This window comes from Pseudonaja textilis, chromosome 14 (genome assembly GCF_049901715.1).
Source record: "Pseudonaja textilis isolate UNSWEBS1 chromosome 14, rPseTex1.2, whole genome shotgun sequence".
In the NCBI taxonomy this organism is placed as follows: Eukaryota; Metazoa; Chordata; class Lepidosauria; order Squamata; family Elapidae; genus Pseudonaja; species Pseudonaja textilis.
The window spans coordinates 5,893,752-5,916,555 of record NC_142003.1 but is presented as its reverse complement, the minus strand read 5'-3'; the positions used below and the strand labels follow the sequence as shown (position 1 = coordinate 5,916,555).

The 22,804-nt window shown below is 43.7% G+C and overlaps 1 protein-coding gene across 3 annotated transcripts in view; it reads right to left on the bottom strand.

Annotated features, from left to right (window-relative positions):
• DNAH3 (dynein axonemal heavy chain 3) overlaps positions 1-22,804 on the bottom strand; it is a 72,151-nt gene that overhangs the window by 39,705 nt on the left and 9,642 nt on the right. For all 3 annotated transcript variants that reach the window (XM_087912714.1, XM_087912715.1, XM_026704594.2), the window contains 20 exons: positions 21,044-21,239; positions 19,643-19,822; positions 18,152-18,288; positions 17,146-17,251; positions 14,703-14,881; positions 13,640-13,824; positions 12,775-12,898; positions 11,770-11,923; positions 11,063-11,207; positions 9,550-9,761; positions 8,213-8,304; positions 6,461-6,575; positions 5,240-5,356; positions 4,961-5,140; positions 4,182-4,318; positions 3,803-4,004; positions 3,060-3,152; positions 2,451-2,561; positions 1,591-1,705; positions 537-735 (listed from right to left, as the gene is read on the bottom strand). In XM_087912714.1, coding sequence (XP_087768840.1) covers positions 537-735; positions 1,591-1,705; positions 2,451-2,561; positions 3,060-3,152; positions 3,803-4,004; positions 4,182-4,318; positions 4,961-5,140; positions 5,240-5,356; positions 6,461-6,575; positions 8,213-8,304; positions 9,550-9,761; positions 11,063-11,207; positions 11,770-11,923; positions 12,775-12,898; positions 13,640-13,824; positions 14,703-14,881; positions 17,146-17,251; positions 18,152-18,288; positions 19,643-19,822; positions 21,044-21,239 — 2,979 coding nt within the window. The remainder of the gene's footprint in view (positions 1-536; positions 736-1,590; positions 1,706-2,450; positions 2,562-3,059; positions 3,153-3,802; positions 4,005-4,181; positions 4,319-4,960; positions 5,141-5,239; positions 5,357-6,460; positions 6,576-8,212; positions 8,305-9,549; positions 9,762-11,062; positions 11,208-11,769; positions 11,924-12,774; positions 12,899-13,639; positions 13,825-14,702; positions 14,882-17,145; positions 17,252-18,151; positions 18,289-19,642; positions 19,823-21,043; positions 21,240-22,804) is intronic.

The following is a 22,804-nucleotide window of genomic DNA, read 5'->3' as shown; positions in this document are numbered from 1 at the left end:
TAAAGAGAAATCAATACATACATAACTATACAGAGACCCACCTTCATTCTCTCTTCACATACCCATACACTGACATGTTATCCAAATCATTGTGCATGATTTATGGTGCTATATTATGTGTGAATCACGCCATTATGCCGTCTTCAACCTAAGCTTGGTGTAATTTGTGAATACAATCATTGGTGTCAGGGGGTGCAAGGGATATCATCACACAAATTATGACTAATATTTAGTTCGTGATGCAACAAACATAATTTATATTGTTAAGGGAATTAAAGGGCCTCCTTGACTACACCATGTCATCTTTCCATACCAAGGAATTAATTCTATTGAGCAGGGGACTAAATTAACACATTTTTATCCAAGAAATTGGATAAAAAGAATTCTACAAGAAATCTAGGTTTCACTGCTTGAATTCAAAAAAATGTAATTTTGCTTCCCGTCATGATTGTACTCCCTTCATCAAATCAATGCCTTTGCTAACCTTGATCTATAAATATTTTATTGAGGATTAAAAAATTGGGGAGGAATTTTACCTGTAGCATCGGTCGGTCAGTGGAGTTATCACCAAACGCAACGAGTTACCCAGATATTCATATCCATACTTGGCTTCGGTTGTGATCATTCGAACCATGACGTCTCTGTTTTCCCAGTAGTATCGCAGCTGAGAAATCCACTGGAAATCATTCAGATCTGAAACTCGGTCTTCAGACAATTTTGCCACCACGTCACGTGCTGCAGATGCAAAATTTTATGTGGCATAAGTAAAATATTTGGGGCTGGGTTCAGCTGTGGCTCATGGAGAATATCTAGCTACGTGGTTGCTAGGTGTAGAAAAAGACTTATCGCATAATAACCGATCAATCAATATTCATCTGTTATGCTTAAACTACAGCGTGGTTGTATTCTTTGGGGCTCTGTAGGTACCACTAGCAGTTCGAAAGCATGCAAATGAGAGTAGATAAATAGGTACCACTAGCAGTTTGAAAGCATGAAAATGCGAGTAGATAAATAGGTACCACTAGCAGTTCGAAAGCACGCAAATGCAAGTAGATAAATAGGTAGCGCTAGCAGTTTGAAAGCATGCAAATGCGAGTAGATAAATAGGTACCACTAGCAGTTCGAAAGCACGCAAATGCAAGTAGATAAATAGGTAGCGCTAGCAGTTTGAAAGCATGCAAATGCGAGTAGATAAATAGGTACCACTAGCAGTTCGAAAGCACGCAAATGCAAGTAGATAAATAGGTAGCGCTAGCAGTTTCAAAGCATGCAAATGCGAGTAAATAGGTAGCACTAGCAGTTTGAAAGCATGCAAATGAGAGTAAATAAATAGGTACCAGTTCAGTGGGAAGATAACCATGTTCCATGTGCCTAAGCACATAGTCATGCTGGCCACATGACCTCAGAAGGGCAACGTTGGCTCCCTCGGCTAAGAAATGGAGATGAGCACCAACCTCTAGAGTCGGACATGACTGGACAGGGAGACCTTTACTTTACCTCCCTATCCATAACGTTCCTTGCTCTCCCTTCCACCCCTCGTAGGACAATCCATATTTCAACATCTTTTTCATCTTGGCCACCGCCACTTACCATGCACATCAATGACCGTGAGGGCACCCAGGGTCAACCGAGCTCCACTCGACAGCTTTCCTCTCACCAGCTCCACAATGTCCCCAATCTGCCGGTTGCTTTTCTCCAAAAATGCCTGAAGCAGAGACACAACAATGAGGCTGGGTTTCCTCCTCAGGGATGAAAAAAAAATGCCCGCCAGAAATTCCCAGAAGAGGTCAAAAGTTTGGGGTATTTTTTTTTCTCCTATTTTGAAAAGGAATTACATTTTTTTAAAAAAATTATGTACAAGCAACCCTCGACTTAAAACCATTAGTTTGGTGACCGTTCGAAGTTGCAATGGCCCTGAAAAATTGTGACTTATGACTGGTACTTGCACTTATGACTGTCATGGCATCACCACAGTCATGACATCCAAATTTGGGTGCCTGGCAACCAGCAGCTGCAGCATCCTGGATTGCATGACCGCCATTTGCAACCTTCCACAGAGCAAAGTCAGTGGGAGAAACCAGAATCGCTTAATGATCCCATGACTCACTTTAATTGCAGGGATCCAGTTAACAACCCTGACCTCCCCCCTCCAAAAAAGGGTCTTAAAATTGGGTGTGACTCACTTAACAACCAACTTGCTTACCAATGGAAATGGTGGTTGTCGTTGTGGTCATAAGTCGAGGACTGCCTGCATGGAGCAGAACTCAGTCATCTTTTTATGGTTTTATCATTAAAAGCAAAGTAAGAAGCTTTTGGGGTGGGTACAAACGCTGCATACCAGCCATCACCAAGCAAAAGCTAGGGAATTCTGGGAGTTGTAGTCCCAACCTACCCAGAAGACTGGGAAAAGTTGCTATATTGGATAATTTAAGGGGTATGTGTGTAATTACAGGTAAAGAGTTTTCCTGTATGGCTTCCGATACTTCTTTGGTCCAGAAGATTGAAGATACACAAATGACAACTTGTCCTGGCCACTGCAGCACCCATGCTTTTCGAGGAACCTAAAAAAACATATATAACACACAAGAAATAATATTTGTACCTTTTCTAGCTACAGCTAGGGCACATCAAACATCTGTTTTGATAGGGGTCAGAGAAGCGCTTGCTAAAACAGTTGCTAAGCTCTAAAAAGGGCTTTATTCTCTTCTTTTTAAAACATCTTTTTTTAACAAAAACCTAAATAATAGTCCTGCAATTTTGGCAGCCTTTTCCTATCCCCTGTGCTTCTCAAAATCTTGGGGGTTCCCTTCTCCCCAAATGGGGCCTTTTAAGACACATCTAATTTTTGAAATCTGATAGATCGATATGCAAAGAATCTACAAGCTAAAAACCTGTGTACAATGGCTTCAGAAAATATAATGGTTTCAGCTTAGAAAATACAGCTGTTAACAACGGACTCAACACATATAAGCACACCCGCACCTTGACTCCTTTTGTCTGATTGTGTAAGGCTGTGGGTGTAGTTAACTCCTCAAAGCATCTGCCGATTCGCTGCTTACCTCATCGTACCCTTTGATGCCATTTTCCATGACTTGCCTAATGCTAGCCAACATCATTTCTTCCACTTGCAACAGCCACTTCTCAACCATGCCCTTAAGAGAACAAAACCAAAAAGGAGAAAAATCGCAGACCATGACAAATTATAGTGACCCACCCCCAACAATAACAGCCTCTTAAACCCAACTGTCTAAAACAGCGGTCCACAACCTTCAAGTCGCAGACTGCTACCGGGCCACGGCCCGTTGGGAACTGGGCCACCAAAGCAGCAGGTAAGTTGCGAAGCTTCATTTGCGTAGGAAGAGGTTTAGGCTGTGCATGCAAAACTATCCCCCCTTAATACTGAAACCACCAAAGCTGCCACCAGCACCGCCACTGATCGGTGAACTCAAAAAGGTTGTGGAGCCCTGGTCTAAAATGCCCCTCCTGCCCAGCTACACAGGATTTGCAAACATACAAATGCAATTCAATATATTTTGACCGTGTTGACGTTGTGTAAAGGCTGGTCTAAATTTCAGCATCTCAAATAGGACGTTTCCCAAAGCTGGGAAGGAAGGAAGGAAGGAAGGAAGGAAGGAAGGAAGGAAGGAAGGAAGGAAGGAAGGAAGGAAGGAAGGAAGGAAGGAAGGAAGGAAAGAAAAGAGGGAAGGAAGGAAGGAAGGACAGAAAGACAGAGAAGGAAAGAGAAAAAGAAAGAGGAGGAAAAAAAGAGAAGGAGGGAGGGAGGGAGGGAGAGAAGGATTACCCTGGCGTGGACTGGAAAGATTTTCTTAATAAAAGGAACAACTTCCTTCTCTGAACTGATCATTCCTGTGATTTCCAAGGCTTCGGTGAATTCCAGTTTTGCAATCCCTTCGAAGCACTTCTTCAAGTGTGGCTGAACACGGAGAGGATCTTTGGTTTCCGATAAAATCTCCAGCAGCTCATCATTTGAAAGGAAGAAGAACCTGTTCAAAAGAGATTCCAGAGGCCCAGGCCCATTACTTTAGTGTTTTCCAATCTTAGCCACATTAAGACATCTGGACTTCAACTCCCAGAATTCCCTGGGCAACAGTACCTGAGGGAATGAGCCAACCAATGGTTGCAAGGAGTATTCTTTGTCTGCCAATTGGGAAGAGGCATACCTTGGGAAAAATAATCTCTTCTTTTCTAAGTAATTATTCAGGCCCCTCTGGATGTCTTCCAAAAACAGATTTGCTTCTTGAAGTCGGCTCAACATCTTGGGCTGTTCCGTAGCAATGAGGACTCTGGTGTCTTTAACCTACATTTCACACCAAAGATAAAAGACATCTGTGGAGATTCTTAGTCCTCCAGGTCATGGTTGTCCCAAAGGTGCTTCTTCAAGAGGCAACTGGACTTCCTTGGTTTTTTTTTCTTTTCCTTGAAAATGTTTCACTTCTCCTCCGAGAAATTTCTTCAGTTCTACGTCTATGGAGATTCTCAGTCATCCAGGTCATGGTTGTCCCTTATCCATGGTTGGATAAGAAGTTTTTTCAAGGAAAAACCAAGAAAATCCAGCTGCCTCTTGAAAAAGCACCTTTGGGCTTCTTCAGTTCTAACTGATAGAACCAAATCAGTTTCTTGGATGAGAAGAGAAACGTTTTCAAGGAAAAAAACAAAGCAAGTCCAGTTGCCTTTTCGGAAAACACTTTTGGGACAAGTCCTACTACTCCTGGTTGCGTTTCTTCTCTGAACTGTCTTTCAGGACTCACCAATGGGCTAGCTTTATACCAGAAGCCAAAAACGCAAAGCAAACCAGTCAACCATGCTAACCAAACACTTCTACCAAGTAACCAAGTTCAACAAGTTTTCAGAATGCCATCACAAGGTCCTTCATTAAGCCGGTGTGACCATGACTCTGGACAAAATTCTGAAATGAGGATTTCAAAAACCAAATCCTTACCGCTTGGGCCATGATGTCCTTCCAGTAAGCATCTACTATTCCAAATTTTCGACCTTCTTCGGGCATTTGAGCAATAATGTCCTCGGAGCTGAAGATGGGTTCCAAGTATAGCCAGGTTGCCTGACATTTTAACCAGTTGTCCAAAATTTCCTGCATCATGAGAAGTTTTTCTTCCCATCTCTGAAAAAAAAACAAAAAAACATTTGTTTCAGAACTCAAAAGGGCTTATTTTTAACCCTTACCCGAAAGAATGCCACAGACCACTGTTAGGCCACTTACCCGACATTCCGCTTCGATTGGCTTGATAAACGGAGAGCCGCACATGGTCTGCGTCTTGATGATGTGGTCATCCAGCAAGAGTTGAATGTCATCAATGGCTGAAAGGATGCTAGTATCCTGCAAGAAAAACAGGCGGTTGCAGGGAAAATATTTTTGACGCTCAATTTCTTTCCCACTCCCCTATTGGATCCATTGCCCTGTAGATGCAAACTTCATAATCCACACGTTGGCTGTGGAATCCCGAAAGTTGAAGTCCACATGTCTGAAGGATAGGATGCTCATCTTGAGAACTGATGCACAACATTAATAACCTACTGTGCTTCCTATCTTATTCTTTGCTTCATCGTGATCTCAGTTCTACAAAGGTGAGCTCTGACACAGCTTCATATTTTCTCTCCATGGTTTCCATGTACCATCTGTATTGGCAACTACTGTGGCTGATGATATGAAGGCTGTGCCTTTCTCCAGAGCCTGTCTCCATCGTCTCCTCCGCCTCCTCCTCCTCCTCCTCCTCCTCCTCCTCCTCCTCCTCCTCCTCCCCTTTCTTCTCTTCCTCTTTTACCACTTCAGGTCTTGCGTTCTGGTGCTCGCACTTCTGGGCGGCCTCAACCATTGTTATTTGATGCTGCTGTAATGTGTCTTTGATGCTTCCTCTCCATCTTCTTCTGGGTCTGCCTCTTGTCCTTTTGGCCTCCTCCTCTTGTTGTGCGGTCTAACAGAACTGGCATTCTCTCAAGGTGAACAAACCACTTAACTCGCTGTTTCTGTATGTAGTTTAAACTGGTTTTATTCCGATTCTTTCTCTTACGATCTCGTTTTTTTTTATTTTATCCCTTCTAGCCACTCCAGTGGCTTTCCTCAAACATCTCATTTCCGTGGTGACTAACCTCTGCTTATGCTTTAGTGCAAGTGTCCATGTTTGGCACCGGTAACACAGGGGAGAGAGGGATGGATGTGCTTTGTGTGAGTTGCTTCTTTGTGCTGGTTGCTAGCTGACCGATGGTGCAAAATGTACACACACACAGCAAATGGCCTAACTAAAGAGTTCTTCTCTGAGGTTTCTTCCCTATCTATAATCAGCTTCTCAGGGGCTTTGGGCAGGGGGTGGGGCAGAATGGTCCCTTCAAAGCTATAGTCAAATCCGGAGCAGACTCAGCACCTTAAATGAAAAACACGAGTCAAATCAAACAGAGTTCAATGACAAAGAACGAACACACTGACCGTATCCCTGTATTTCACAAAAGTGAAGCGGATGTTGACCCATTCCGTTTTCATCTTCTCCATGTTTTTCTCTAAGGAATATTCTTTGCTAGCGGCTGCCCCAATCGGCTCAATTCTACAACGGAAAGGAGAAAGTTAGCAACACTGACACCTGATACTCCTGGAAGGAATGAAAGAGGACGTCCGACTTTGTCTGCTTTGGCTTTGTAGCTGAACCTCCTTATCCATGAACACCAATGGTCAGGGTGTTAAAAGAGAAGGAGGAGAACATTTTGCAAAATAAGAGTCAGGAAAAATATATTTGTTGCCTTTTCCTGCACAGGTAGCCCTCAGTTTACAACCACAACTGAGCCCAACATTTCCACTGTTAAGCAAGACAGTTGTTAAGTGAATCACTGCCCACTTTTATGACCTTTCTTGCTGCAGTTGTTAAGTGAATCACTGCAGTTGTTAAGTTAGGAACACAGTTGTTCGGTGGATCAGGCTTGCCCATTTGACCTTTGCTTGTGAGAACGTCACAAAAAGGGATCGTATGACCCCAGGACACTGCAATCGTCATAAATATCAACCAGCTGCCAAGCGTCCGAATTTTGATCCCGTGATCAGAGAGATGCTGAATCTTTTGTAAATGTAAGAACCGGTCATAAGGGACTTTTTTCAGTGCCACTGTAACTTCAAACAGTGGTTAAACGAATGGCTGTAAGTGTTCTGACCAAGGCTTCCCGAGACCGGAATTAAGCACACGCTTAGTTAAAACAAATCTTGTTTTATTTCAATGCTGGGAATTATTTTCATTCCCAGCCAACCCCTTCGAGATAAGCACCCACCTTTCTCTCCTTTGAATTGCTGCCAACAACTAAAGTGCCAAATGAACTATAAAAAAACCAACCGAAGTATAAAGTCCACACAGAGCTTCAAGGATTAATCTGAACAGAACGAACGACTTTGCTTCCTGCAAAGGTTTCTCTACCTTTCCCTGCCCTTTGTACCTTACGGGAGGGGCAATGACCTCCCAGACTTACTCCTAAGTCACCCCATCTGCTTCAGCTACTCTTGCCTTCTAGCAGTTCTGCGCACACACGCACTGAGAACAGGCTCCCCTGGGTCCTCTGCCTTGCTTCTGCCAGACTCTGGAAGCTCCGGGGTCAGCACCCCACTCCCAGATGGTCTTGACCCCATCCCTGCATCAGATGCAGGACCCTCAACTGAGTCCTCTCCAGACTCCCGGACTGGTCCCTGTTCTTCCCCACTGTCCGATTCTGCTGCCTTCTGCACCAACTATCAGCGAACCACAACAGTAATCAGTGGTGGGATTCAAATGTTCCCACCACCAGTTCTGTGGGCATGGCTTGGTGGGCATGGCTGCAAGGGTGGGATCGCGCGACTTGCGCAATTGTGCATGACTCACGTGCCTAATGCGTGCTTTGCAAACACCTTAAAACAGTAAAAACTAAGGGACTGCGCCTCTCAGCTGTTTAGCACAGCAATCCGCTCTGCTGTGCCAAACAGCCGAGAGGTTAAAAAGGACCTAGGAGCAGAGGCTGATGGGTGGGTGGGCCAAACTGCAGAGCATTGGAGAGGCTTGAAACAAACTGGTTCTCTGCCAGCTGATCTTTGGCGCTACCAGTACGGCAGAACCAGGCCGAACCGGTAGAATACTACCACTGGGTTTAAGTCCGGGACTCTTCTGTAAATATCTTTGATTTCAGCAAACAAGGAAAAGGATTTTGAGGGAGGAGGGGTCTTCCTTACTTGTCAATATATTTCGACAGCCCATATTCCAACATATTCATCAATGAAGTGGTGTCATCTGGCCGTATCTCATAGCCCACAATCTCGCTGATCTGGAAACATCAGAAGGGAGACAAGCATTACGAAGGAGAAATGGATGAAAATCCTAAATCAGGGTCCTCAACCTTTGGTCCTTGGAACAACACCGGACCGGGACATGCCTCATTTAGCAATGGTCGTGAGTAGCAAGAGAATGTTTGGGCTCCATTGTGGACATAACTCAAGGGCTACCTGTAAAGCATCAGAGTCTCTGATGTGGCTTTTTAAACCACACCCTGCGGGCAGCTCACAGCCGCCTAAGAGGAGGTTGGAAATATGACACAGAAAATGATCTGCCACATTTCTGAAAAGTGGGGCGTGACAGGTTCATTAGCATGGCAATGACAGGAAGAAGCAAAAGGATACGAAAACTGGAAGAAGACAAAGGAAATTAAGCATCAAAGGAAGGGAGGGACAAGGATAATACGTTTAATCAACGCTGGTGCAATTTGAGGGGCTGAATTGAGGGAATGAAATGATCCGATTAGAGGAAGGAAGGAAGGAAGGAAGGAAATAAGGAAACAAGGAAGGAGGGAACGAGGAAAGGAAGGAAAGAAGGAAAGAGGGAGGGAACAAGGAAGGAAATAAGGAAGGAAGGAAGGAAGGAAGGAAGGAAGGAAGGAAGGAGGAAAGGAAGGAAAGAAGGAAGGAGGGAGGGAACAAGGAAGGAAATAAGGAAGGAAGGAAGGAAGGAAGGAAGGAAGGATGGAAGGAAGGAAGGAAGGAAGGAAGGAAGGAAGGAGGAAAGGAAGGAAAGAAGGAAGGAGGGAGGGAACAAGGAAGGAAATAAGGAAGGAAGGAAGGAAGGAAGGAAGGAAGGAGGAAAAGGAAGGAAAGAAGGAAGGAGGGAGGGAACAAGGAAGGAAATAAGGAAGGAAGGAAGGAAGGAAGGAAGGAAGGAAAGAAGGAAGGAAGGAAGGAAGGAAGATTATCATGAGAATGAGGGAGAGTCTGAGCTGAGGGAAGTCCTGCCTTAGCACATGGTCACCACAGGTGCCCTCAGACACGAGTGACGTTGAGTTGGCCGCGCCCACCCTGACCACGTCCACCCCAGCCAGGACCCCCATACACACACCGAGGTCAAACACAACCCTGATGCGACCCTCAATAAAATTTAGTTGACACCGCTGCTGTACAGCATCTGTTTCTTGAATAAGCCTACCTCCTTCTAACACACACACACACACACACACACACAGAGAAAGACACACACAAATCTTAACAACTCCACACGTTGGATACTGTTCAGATCAGCAGACCTGTTCCCAATGCCGGTCTTTCATCCCATGATTGCAGGCAATTGAAAGGACGGGCAGGTGTTGCTTGAATTTGTCGATTTTAAATTTCACATTCTCCGCCATCCGCTTAGGGCCAGGGAGGTCTATAAAGGTCTTGGTCAATTTGTACATGGTCCGCCACATATTGGCGACGTCCTCGGTGATTTCTTCCGAGTTCAATTGTAGGACAGGCCCTACATGCCGAAATGCAAAATAAAATAAAATATAAAAATAACTGTTGGAAGGAAGCGCCCGCAGGGTGGTTAGAAGCGGGAGGATGCTTTCAAACCCAATTAAGTTTGACGCATTCTAAGTTCCATGGAAAATATGAATTAGGAATGAACCTTCTGCATTAACCTGACAGCTGCGTTAAGGTGACATTAAGGTGACAGCAGCAGGGATTCTAAATCCCCTCCAGCAGCACTCGAGAAACGATTGGCTGGAGCTGGAAAATAAGCAGAATAATAGCCTTTCAATTATAATTTTTAAGATGGCCGGGTCCTTGGGCAGGGATCCTAATTGGAGAAAAAGGCAACCTCGAGGATAAAAAGAACAAGGAAAGATTTTTTTTAGACAGCTTTTTTCAGCAGGAAACAACTTCAAACGAACGCCTAATTGGGGAAAGACTATACAGTTTGAAACATGCTTTCAGATGCATGAAGGATTCTCTAAGATCCTTTTAACAGGATAACAGAGTTGGAAGGGACCTTGGAGGTCTTCTAGTCCAACCCCCTGCTTAGGCAGGAAACCCTACACCATTTCAGACAAATGGTTATCCAATCGGTCCATCACTTCCAGTGATGGAGCATCTACAACTTCTGGAAGCAAGCAGTTCCACTGGTTAATTGTTCTCGCTGTTTCAGGAAATGCCTCCTTAGTTCTTGGTTGCTTTTCTCCTTGATTAGTTTCCATCCATTTTTTTTCTTGTCCTGCCTTCTGGTGCTCTTCTTGGTGGCAACCTTTTATTTATTTATTTATTTATTAACTGAACACATTTTATTCTAGCCTTCCCTGCGAGTGATAACTGAATACAGGCCCTCAACTTACAAGTTACAACCATCCGTTTACCAAACATTCGAAGTTACAGCGGCACTGAAAAAAGTAAGTTATGACCAATCCTCACACTTACATCTGCCAGGACATTGACATGGTCCCAGGATCAAAGTTCAGGAGCTTGGCAGTTGACATGTATTTATGATGGCTGCAGTGTCTTGGGGTCCCAGCCATCTTCTGACAATCAAAGTCATTTGGGAGGGGGGGAGCTAGGTGCACTTAATGACCATGTGATTCATTTAACGACTGCGGTATACCAAATTAACAATTGTGGCACCAAAAAAAGAAAAAAAGGCTGCAAAATTGGATGCGGCTGTGTTAACAACTTCCTTGCTTATCCCTGGAAATTCTGGTCCCCATTTTGGTCGTAAGTTGAAGACGCCCTCTTCATTCTTTTAACCTTGTGTTTTTGAGAAGCCCATCACCCTGTACAAATCCTCACCGTTCATCCACTCCTCAGACTTCACATGAAAGTGGTAAGCAGTCACCCAAAGTTGCTCAAACGGGATTTTGTGCGAAATGATGGTTTGCAGCAGAGGAAACTGAGTTTTCTCTCGTTCGAGTAACTCCTCTTCCTTATTGATCGTCTGTTAAAATGAAGACAGTCATTCAGATATTATAGGTTTGCATGACTTTAAAGAAGCAGGAAGAATGGAGGGCCTGCGTGGAAGCTAAAAGATATTGGGCTAAAATACACACAGGGTTGGAAAAAGATGATAAAGCAACATATAGGTCTTGAAAGACCACATTGACAGATCATCGTGGAGAAATCTTATCTAGGTTCTGACCAGTTCTGGAGATTTTGAGTAGTTCAGAGAACCAACAAATCCCAACTCTGACTCCCCCACCCCCATCTCTGCCTCCCATTGAGGCCCAGCTGATTGGCTCCTTTGGTTGCCCTGCACAGGAGAACGGAGCTGGAAAGCAGGTTAGTGGGGTGGGGAGGGAATGGGGATTTTGCAGTATCCTTCCCCTGCCACGCCCACCAAGCCACGCCCACAGAACCGGTAGTAAAAAAAAAATTAAATACCACCCACCACTGGTCAACACCATCCTGATGCCACACAGTCTATCTATCAATTTACATGGATTAGTCCTTCTGAAATTATTTAGATCCCAGCTTAGCTCTTGAAGTCTAGGGAGGCTAACCTCGTATTCCAGAAGAGCATGGTCCAAATTCCTTGATAATTCAGTGAATTTTTCCACGTTATTCTTCATTTCTTCCATAGTCATGACGTCCTTCTTCCGGAAACTTTCCACTTCCTTGTTATAACCTTCAAGGATAGCTTCAAATTCAGAGCATCTGGTTCGGAGCAAAGATCATTTTTAAAAAAGACATCTGAAATTTTCTTTCTCAATTAAAATAAGAAAAACGGGTTTTCAAGGACCGTTCCATCTCGAGCATCATCACATGGCGGGATATTAAAGAGGTTTTATAATAACAGGTTGGACGTAGACCATAAAAAAAGCTTATGTTGTGCTTTTTTATTACTATCCTTAAAATCATCACCACCATGAGTTGGAAGGAATCTTGGAGGTCTTCTATTCCAATCCTCTGCTCAAGTAGGAGCCCCTATGCTATTTTAAATGAACGGTTGTCTCCAATACTGAAGGTTGGAGACTTACAACTTCTGAAGGCAAGCCATTCCACTGGTTGACTGTTCTCACTGTCAGGAAATGAATCATTTCTCAGTTGCTTCTCTCTTTGATTAGTTTCCATCCATTGCTTCTTGTCTTGCCTTCAGGTGCTTTGGAGAATAGGTCGACCCCCTCTTCTCTGTGGCAGCCCCTCAAATATTGGAAGACTGCTATCATGTCACCACTAACCCTTCTTTTCACTAGATTAGACATACCCAGTTCCTGCAACCGTTCTTCAGGTTTAACCCTTAATCATACTGGCTGTTGTTTCAATTGTTACATTTCAAAAAGGGAGCGTTGCTTGATCCCCCTTGACTCAACAGTAGCTTCCCTAAGATTTGGGGTCCATTTTCATTGCTTTCCCATTGATTATATCCGCTTTTCCTCATTTTTCTTTCCGCAACTTCTCAAGCATCAGGTGGGAATAACATTAAAAATCCACCCTTGAGCTGAGAAATAGGGATCAGGTCCAGTTGGAGAAAGGAAACCTGTGCTCTCTGGTAATCTGTAACCCACCTTTTAATCAGGGCAATCTCGACTTGTTCCCTCCTGTTCATGAGTTGATTCCGACTGGTATCAAAGATGTCCTCGATCCCATCCGGCCAATGAAGAACTGTACTATTTAATCTGATATCTTCACCTAGTAGATTAAAAACAGACGGATGGAGGTCATTCTTCTATTTGACCAAGAAAACATCCCAAGACCAGAAGCAGGCACACTAGGGGGGGAATCCAGGGTCTTCTCGCATTTATGATGGATCCGGTTGGTCTTCCAACCAGATCCAAGTTCTCGGAATCTTCCTTTTCATTGCTTTTCAGGGCTTAAAGAAAGTTGAGAGTTGGGGGAAGAGAAAGGCTTCTGCTCCTTAGTCACCACGAATTCCAACCCCATCTAGAAAGGTTATGTTGTGACCTGTCGGCTGCCGGACCCTCCATCTCTGGAGGTGGCTGATGAGGAAGAGGAGGAACAGCTGGGTCCAGTGCCTGACGCACGGATGCATAGAAGGCAGAGGAGAGGAGAGCAGTGGAAATCTATGGGCCGGTCCTTGGGAAGGAAGAGCCGCTGCTGCTAGCAGAGACCCACCCTAGCTCTGGGGATAAAAGGCAGTGGGGCGGAGATGAATAGATGTGGCAGACAACTATTTATCTTCTGGATGGACGGACTTGTTAACCTGCGAGAGGAACTTTTTGCCAGGGCTGCTGGCGCTCCAATAAAGGAATCTTTGCATTAACTTCAGGGGGTTTGTCGTGTTTGGGGAGCCGGGTCAGAACGGGTGAGGCAAGGTTCTCAAGAAGAACCAGTGGGCAGAAGTTCCAACGCCAAGCTTTACCCCAGAAGCCTTTCCCTGCACCTGAGGCCACATTCTGCTCCCAAACATACTGGGAAGGTCAGCGTAATCCATTAGGAACTCAAGCCGGTAAATGGCTTCTCTGATTTCGCGGCGCAGCTTGAACACGGTGACCTCGCTGGATTTTTTCAGGTAGGCTGTGAGTTCCACCAGCTGCTCGGTGGTCAAAGGAACTTCGCTGACTTTGTCGGCAATGATATTGTACTGGTTGCAAATGCTTGACACGAAGAGGGGAAAAAAAGGTTACTATAACAGCCACCATACAAAGAATTATAGCTATAACCATTGTGTCGTACTCTCCCGTCCCATCCCTCCCTCTGTCCAACTTCTCTTTTCTGTTCCTCCCTTTTCTTCTTCTCTCCCTTTTCAATTTCTCTCTCCTGCTTCCCCTTTCTCTTCCTCCCTCCCTCCCTCCATGCCTCCTTTTCCAACCTAGTGTCCTCCAAAGAGGCCGAACCTCCACTCTTGTTGGCTTTATTTATTTTATTTTATTTATTTATTTTGTCAAGCAATTATAAGATAACAGGTATAAGTATAGAATAGAATAGAACAAGAATAGAATAGAATTAGGAATAGGAATAGGAATAGGAATAGAATAGAATAGAATAGAATAGAATAGAATAGGATTAGGATTAGGATTAGGATTAGGATTAGGATTAGGATTAGGAATAGGAATAGAATAGAATAGAATAGAATAGAATAGAATAGAATAGAATAGAACAGAACAGAACAGAACAAGGAATCGAATAGAATAAGGAACAGAGTAAAATAAGGAATAGAATATAGAATAGAATAGAATCTGGAAGGGACCTTGGAGGTCTTCTAGTCCAGCCCCCCTGCTCAAGCAGGAGAACCTATACCGTCTCAGACAAGTGACTGTCCAGTCTCTTCTTTAAAATGGAGTGCCCAATTGTTGTAAATCGTGGATTGCCCGTATTAGAATCCCATCTGCATAGATTATTTGATATTTATTCCTTTGTATGTGATGATACCGACGACTGAACCTGCCTGCATATACTTCACACACAATTACAGGGCCTTTCCTTGTGCCGGAAATGATCCGTCCTCTCGGGTGAAGGCTGTTCTCAACCATACCTCTTGTTAAGGTTCCTGTTTTCCTCAACTTCAAACTCAATCAATCTGTCCTTCAGCCTTTGGGTCCGATTACAAAGTTCTTCATTCAGCTTCAGGGCGTCCAGGCAGAAGAGCGCCAAGGGAACGGTGACGTGCAAGGAAGCAATTTCTTTCTTCAATTTCGTCAAGCCGTCAATTTTCTGCAAGACGACGGAAGAAAGGGGAAGTGTGACAGCAGAAACAAAAAAAAAGCCACTATGGGGTCATTTTAGTCTATCTGAGGGAAAGCAGGTTCAGTGTTTGAATCTAATTAGGCTGGAGGAAGGGAAAAGTACAGTCTACAAATGACTGTTTTGGACTGGCACTTAAAAATCTCATGGGTGCAATTATAGGTAGTCCTCCACTTATTTCAATGGCTGTGAATTGTATGCATTCACAGCCTGTAATGAGTCCCAAACAGTTTATGAATAGTGCAACTGAAGTCTGCCAAAGTCCTTTGGGATAAGGCTGATAAGCACTCACCTTTATCTCCCTTGAAATGCTGCCAACAACTAAATTGCCAATTAGTTATACAAGGCCAAACGGAGTACAAACACGGAGCTTCAGATTTTAAACCGACAAGAACGAACAAAGTTGCTTCCTGCAAAGGCTCCTATCCCTTTGCTCCTCCTTTATGTCTTATGGGAGGGGCCAATCATCTCCAAGCCTTATTCCCACGTCGCCCCTTTGCCTTAACTGTTCTTGCCTTCTGGCAGCTCTGTGCAAGCACACACTGGAAACAGGCTCCCTGTGTTTCTCTTCCTCGCTGCTGTCAGATTCTGGGGGCTCCAGAGTCTGCACATAACTCTCACATCTCTATGTTGCACGCCGATCCCTCGTCCGAGCCCTCCCCAGAGTCCAGGATAGGCCCATGTTTCTCCCCACTGTCAAACTCTGCTGCCAGCTGAGCAGGCCACTGGCGGACCACAACAACCATGCTGTGCCAGAGGCTGATTCTGCATCTAAAAAGATCTTTGGTGGATTGGATAAGGGGGTAATTCTAGGTCACCATTCCAGGGTCAGTTGACAAAATCAGAAATGAGGAGGCGATAAGGCCGCCTGGGAAAGCCGAGGGAAATCATCAAAACCATAAAAAAGTGAAAGTTAGAATATTTTGGACCTGTGATGCGACAACCCAGAAAAATATGGCATCCTTCACTTAATCCTCCAGGGAAAAATGGAAGGCAAACAAGGTCCAGGCAGGAGAAGAACATCATGGCTTCAAAATCTAAGGGACTGGTTTGGTCAAAGCTCAACGGCCCTTTTTCATGCAGCTCTTAATAAAAATAGAATCGCCAAGACGATCGCCAACATCTGATGACGGATATGACACAAGAGAAGATGGTGATTCCAGGGTCAGATTCAGGAAATTCCTAGGTGGTCCACATAAATATTTCTCCCTGACAGTGGTATTTAAAGCAGGTTGCCTGTCTACCCTACAAAAGGTTAAATCCAGCTGCCCTAAGGTAGAAGAATTTCCCATGGATCTTTTTCTTTTTACAATAAAGATAGTCCTCGACTTACAACAGTTCATTCAGTGATCGTGTCAGAGTATATTCATGAACTGGAATAGAGCATGGTAACAAGGTCGACCAATGAATAGGCACAGCAACTAAGTCAGCCAATTAGGACTGTTTGGAAACTGAAACTAGAAATAGCCTAGGTGTGGCTCTATATTAAACTCTGCAGCTATGTTAAGCTCTGAGTCTGTCTATTGAAAATGAAACTTCTTCTCTCCTCTGCTGTGTGTCTTGCTTGCCTGCTGAACGAAAGTGAAACTGAGGTCTGTTTCTGAGCTCCTGGATTGCCGCTCTGAACCTGTAACATGTCTGCTTCTGTTTGAGTTTGCTCCTTGTTGGAGAAATCTACAACTGGTTGGTAAAATTTACTTGATGTGTTTATAAAGAAGTTAAATGAAGCATCAGCCATCTGTGTTTACTTTTCTGGCACTGAATTTACATTGCAAAACTCTGAGCAGACTGTTCAAAGTTACCACGGCCCTGAAAAAAGTGACTTGCGACCGTTTTTCAGAGTTACGATCTTTGCAGCATCCCCATGGCCACGTGATCCAAATTCAGATGCTCGTCAACTGACTCGTATTTATGACAAGTTGCAGTGGCCCACGGTCATGTGATCCCCTTTTGCGACCTTCCGGCAAGCAAAGTACATGGAGAAGCCCAATTAACAACTGGTATCTAACTTATCAACCGCAGGGCTTTACTTAACAACGGAGGCAAGAAAAAGGTGGTGAAGTGGGGTTAAACTCACTTAACAAATGTCCCACTTAACAACATAAATTTAAGGCTCCATTGTGGCCATAAGTTGAGGATTACCTGTATATCCATTTTCCTACAAGTGCCCTTTTAGGAAAGGCTGTTCCTAGGTTTACATGAAAATGCACTTCTCACACAACAAAAAGCAATACCTCCACAAAATCTTCCAGCTCGTGTCTTTTGCTTAAAAATTCAGTCACGTCTTTGTCGGCATTGTTATTCAAGAGATCGTTGTATTTCCTGTACACATTCAAGTACCTTCAATGCAAAAAGTTTGTGCAGAAAAGAAATTATTTAAATCAAGATCCAGAACAAACGTTTCTTTTCAAATAGCAGTGGCATCTCGCCCTATTCTCTGGGATAATTTCACACATTATAAGCCACATTGTGTTTAACCATGGTTATTTGAATACAAGCCTTGACTTGGCTCACCCATTATGTCATGCCACACTGACAGGCTTCACATCATCCTAAATCAAACTAGTCATGGGGGCTTAATCCAACGTGTCCAATGTGTCTTTCAGGAGATAAATTTATATCTTATCAATTGTTAACAAATATTTTATTCACTTTGGGACAGAGTTTTCAAGCTCAGTGCTTTAATTGTGAGGTCCTTGATGTATTCTGAGCTTGGTTGTTTTCTTGCAGATGTTTCATTACCCAACTAGGTAATATCATCAGTGCTCGAAGGGAGTGAGGTTTGCAGAGTAGAGGAAGAGGAGGACTGCGGAGTTTTTAGTGCTTTTTCCAAGCTTGGTTATTTTCTCGCAGATATTTCATTACCTAACTAGGTCACAACTTCAGTAACTGATGATCACCATCAGAGCACCGTCAACACCATCAAAGCGCTGATGATGTGACCTAGTAGGGTAACAACACGTCTGGAAGAAAATAACCAAGCTCAGAGAGCACCGAGGATTCCACAGTTCAACCCTGAAATACAAATATTCTCTGCTATTGATATCAGTGATTAAAAAATAAAAATAAAAAGAATAGAATGGAACAAAATTATGGCCAATATCCTCCCCCCGGTGGGAATCTATACCAAATGGAAAACATAAGGAAAAATTCAGAAAGAAATACTATAGGAAAAGATTCTGGAATTAAATACGGGGGAAATCACCTCTCTCCTGCATTCTTTTATTTCTACAAACTTACTTCTGTGGACCGATTAGATTGAGGTCAAATATCTCTGCAGTTTTTTGTACATAATCCGCCACCAATGCTTCATCCTCATTGACCGTACGAATAGTTAGATCATCTCCTTTTAATTCTGGGAAAAGTTTAACCTGAACCTAAAATGCAAATATAATTAATATCACACATACACACTCACAAAGTAAGATTATCTCACACAAAATATTTTATTAGCCTGATGATGAAATCACATCCCAGCAAAAGTTTCACCTCAATCCTAAACCTTAACTCTGAAATATTTTCCAAATTCAGAGATACATAAAATTAAAGCCTTGCTGGACAGAATAATTGACATTTTATGATTCTATCTATTCAAAGATTATGAATATCTTGTGTCTAGGACTGCTGGGCTATAAAACCCCTAACCTTTGCTGACATCTAGCAGCTGGTTGGGTTTTTTACAATTCAGATTTTATAATTCTAAATTATATAAATACACTTATAGGGTGAGACAAGTTGCGATCATTTATGTGACCAATTCTTAAAAGATGTATCACTAATCCAGAAGGTCACTAAGCCAGTGAATGATAAGGCATGGGGGTATGTGGTTCATTTTTAATATTATTATGTGTAAATCCAGCCCATTGCTTTGTAAATCATGCTTCAGAGTTGTACAATGTGTGAACTGAAGCAGAGTGGAAAAAAGAAATATAACCTAGCGTGATGTTTCGTTCTACAATGTCAGGCATGTAGAATCAGGACTGCAAGTTAAATTCTAATTAAATTGATTTATTGCTCATGCCTACACACAATATCCAGTCAACTAATAGCCAGCACTAAATTGGTAGTAGAGTAAGAGCTAACAAAATTCAACAGGGTTTGGACTTAGACCCACTTATGGGAACGTAAGGATTCCAGGCTGATTTCTCTCGGGATTCTGCCTGTCCTCCTCCTACAACAAGCCATTGTACAACCATCTTCAACTTACGACCATTCGATTAATGGTGGTCCAAAAGTTACGACAACCTCAGAAAAAGTTACTTCTTACCTATACTCCTACTTCAGATCCTCAGCCAGAGGTGGTATTCAGCAGGTTCTCACCAGTTCTGGAGAACTGATAGTGGAAATTTTGAGTAGTTTGTAGAACCGGCAAATCCCACCTCTGACTGGCCCCGCCAACCTCATCTCTTCTCTGCCTCCCATTGAGTCCCAGTTGATTGGCTGGATCTCCTTTAGTTGCCCTGCACAGCAGAACGGAGCTGGAAAGCAGGTTAGTGGGGTGGGGGAGGGAAGGGGGATTTTGCAGTATCCTTTCTCTGCCACGCCCACCAAGCCACGCCCACAGAACTGGTAGTAAAAAATTTTGAATTCCGCTGCTGCCGTCAGCCCACCCACCCCTGTCCAGCTTTAGTTGGGGAAGGTCAGGGACCCCAGTCAACGCCGACTTCTTCAAGAGTTCAACCACGGAGTAACCCAAGATATGAACCGGACCTTGTTATTCCTTCAGCATACCTTAGGGAGACCTTCAGAATGCTTGAGAATCTCAATGAAACAGCGGTAGACCAAGTCCCACAAACTCCGCACGTCGGGATCAAATATAATTGACGGATCTTCCACGTCCAGTTTGAGGACCAATATTTGAGGAATAAAGAACTGCATGTCTTGATAAACGTCGCCAAAATCATTTCCATCCTCAAGAGAAATTAGGAAATAAATCGTGAGACCGTGCGCAGGGAATAAGCAGAAAGGATCGATTTTCAGGATCCAGGGCTGTCTGCGATTGAAGTTTATGGAATGTTTCACACTTACAACCAGTTCCGCAACCTTGAGGACGTGTGATCGAAATTCGGACACTTGGCCACTTGGCCACTGACTCATATTTATGATGGTTGCAGTCAGGGGTGGGATTCAAAAGTCCCAACAACCGGTTCTCTGCCCGGTTGCTGGGTGGGCGTGGCCATGGTAGGCATAGCCTACTGGAACTCCCATGAGGGCCATTTTTTGCCTTCCCCAGAGTCCGGAGGCTTCCCTCAGGCCTCTGGGAAGACGAAAACGGCCATTCCCAGGTTCCGGAGGCCCTCCAGAACCTGGAAACAGGCCCATTTCTTCTGAAATGGACTTCTGGAACTTCCGGAGGGCTGTTTTTCACCTTTCCCAGAGTCCCGAGGCTTCCCTTGGGCCTCTGGCAGGTAGAAAACAGCCATTCCCGGGCTCTGGAGACCCTCTGGAAGTTAGAAAAAGGCCCATTTCCAGACTTCCAGAACTTCCGCTTTGGCCCGTTTTTCGCCCTCCCAGAGCCTCTGCACAGACCCTGCACTTACCTGCCTCCAAAATGGGCCACGTGGAGACCCCTGGGAAAGGAGGGGAGGGGTGGGCCAGCCGGTCGCTGTTCTGTCCCACCCGAAGTTTCCAAAAGCAAACACAGATAAACTCCAAAACTGAAACGTTCACGGCTTTATTCCACAAATAACCCTCTTTGTAGATTACAGATGGCTTGCAGCCAATTAGTCCAATAAATCAGAGACTGTAATCATACTAACTCCTTCAAACTTTTGCCTTTTGCAAAGGCAAAAGCCGTTCGAAACCAGGCTTATATTCCCTGGAGGGAGGGGCCATTAATTAGCATTCTTACTCTCAAGTGGCCTTCCTGATTGCTGCCAGCTTCAACTACCAGTTCGGCGAACCAGATGCTTATTTTACATTCAATTCACCCGAACCGGCTGAATCCCACCCTTGGATTCACTTAATAACCGTGCCGCTAACTTCACAATTGCAGTGAGTCGCTGAACCACGGAGGCAGCAAAGGTTGTAAAATGGGGCACAATTCACTGAACAAACGTCTCGCTTAACAACAGAAACCCGGGGCTCCGTTGCGGTCGTAAATTGAGGACTGCCTGTACACCCACAACATACCTTGTGTATCTTAAAAAAATTGAGCAGGTCCTCTAGGGAATTGATGACCATCTCTCGCAATTGCAGGGACATCAGGATGGCGACTGAAGCAAAGTATTCCTCTATTTGCTGGCAGGAATCGAAGTCATTTTGCGGGGCAAGGTGCAACCACTTCTCCTTCTGCTCAATGAAGAGGTCGGCGCACCTGGGGATCCACCTGTAACGACATGGAAAGTGCCATTTGCTCAAGCATTTTTCCGGGTGGGACAATTAAATGATGAATTGCAAAGGCCTTGGGATCACATAGCTGGACGACGAAATATGAAGATTTTAAAGAGGGGGGTCGACCTCTTCTCTAAAGCACCTGAGGGCAGGACAAGAAGCAGCAGGTGGAAACTAATCAAGGAGAGAAGCAATTCAGAACTAAGGAGAAATTTCTTGGTAGTCAGAACAATTAATCAGCGGAACAGCTGGCCTCTAGTAGTTGTGGATGCTCCAACCCTGGAAGTTTTTAAGACGAGATTGGATAACCATTTGTCTGAAGTGGTTTCCTGCCTGAGCAGGGGGTTGGACTAGAAGACCTCCAAAGTCCCTTCCAACTTGGCTATTCTATTCTATTCTATTCTATTCTATTCTATTCTATTCTATTCTATTCTCCTATTCTATTCTCTCATATTCTCTCCTCTTCTCTTCTCTTCTATTGTATTCTATTGTATTCTCTTCTCTTCTATTCTTTCCATTATTCTATTCTATTCCATTCCATTCTATTCATTCCAATATCTATTCTAGTCTATTCTATTCTCTCATCTTCTCTCCTCTCCTCTCTTCGCCTCTCCTCTCCTCTTCTCTTCTCTTCTTTCCATTATTCTATTCCATTCCATTCATTCCAATGTCTATTCTATTCTATTCTATTCTATTCTATTCTATTCTATTCTATTCTATTCTATTCTATTCTATTCTATTCTATTCTATTCTCCTCTCCTCTCCTCTCCTCTCCTCTTCTCTTCTCTTCTCTTCTTTCCATTATTCTATTCCATTCCATTCATTCCAATGTCTATTCTATTCTATTCTATTCTATTCTATTCTATTCTATTCTCCTCCTCTCCTCTCCTCTCCTCTCCTCTCCTCTCCTCTCCTCTTCTCTTCTTTCCATTATTCTATTCCATTCCATTCATTCCAATGTCTATTCTATTCTATTCTATTCTATTCTATTCTATTCTATTCTATTCTATTCTCCTCTCCTCTCCTCTCCTCTCCTCTCCTCTCCTCTCCTCTCCTCTTCTTTCCATTATTCTATTCCATTCCATTCATTCCAATGTCTATTCTATTCTATTCTATTCTATTCTATTCTATTCTATTCTATTCTATTCTATTCTCCTCTCCTCTCCTCTCCTCTCCTCTTCTCTTCTCTTCTCTTCTTTCCATTATTCTATTCCATTCCATTCATTCCAATGTCTATTCTATTCTATTCTATTCTATTCTATTCTATTCTATTCTATTCTATTCTATTCTATTCTCCTCTCCTCTCCTCTCCTCTCCTCTCCTCTTCTCTTCTTTCCATTATTCTATTCCATTCCATTCCATTTCTAAAGAGAGTCAGTGATTAAAGGCAGGGATTAAAGTGCAGGTAGTATTTGACTTGCAACCATTCGTTTAGTGACCGCTTGAAGTCACAACGGCCCTGAAAAAAAATGACAGGATGGGTTTTCACACTTACCACCATTGCAGCATCCTCGTGGTCACATGATCAACATTCGGATGCTTGGCAACTGGCATGTACTT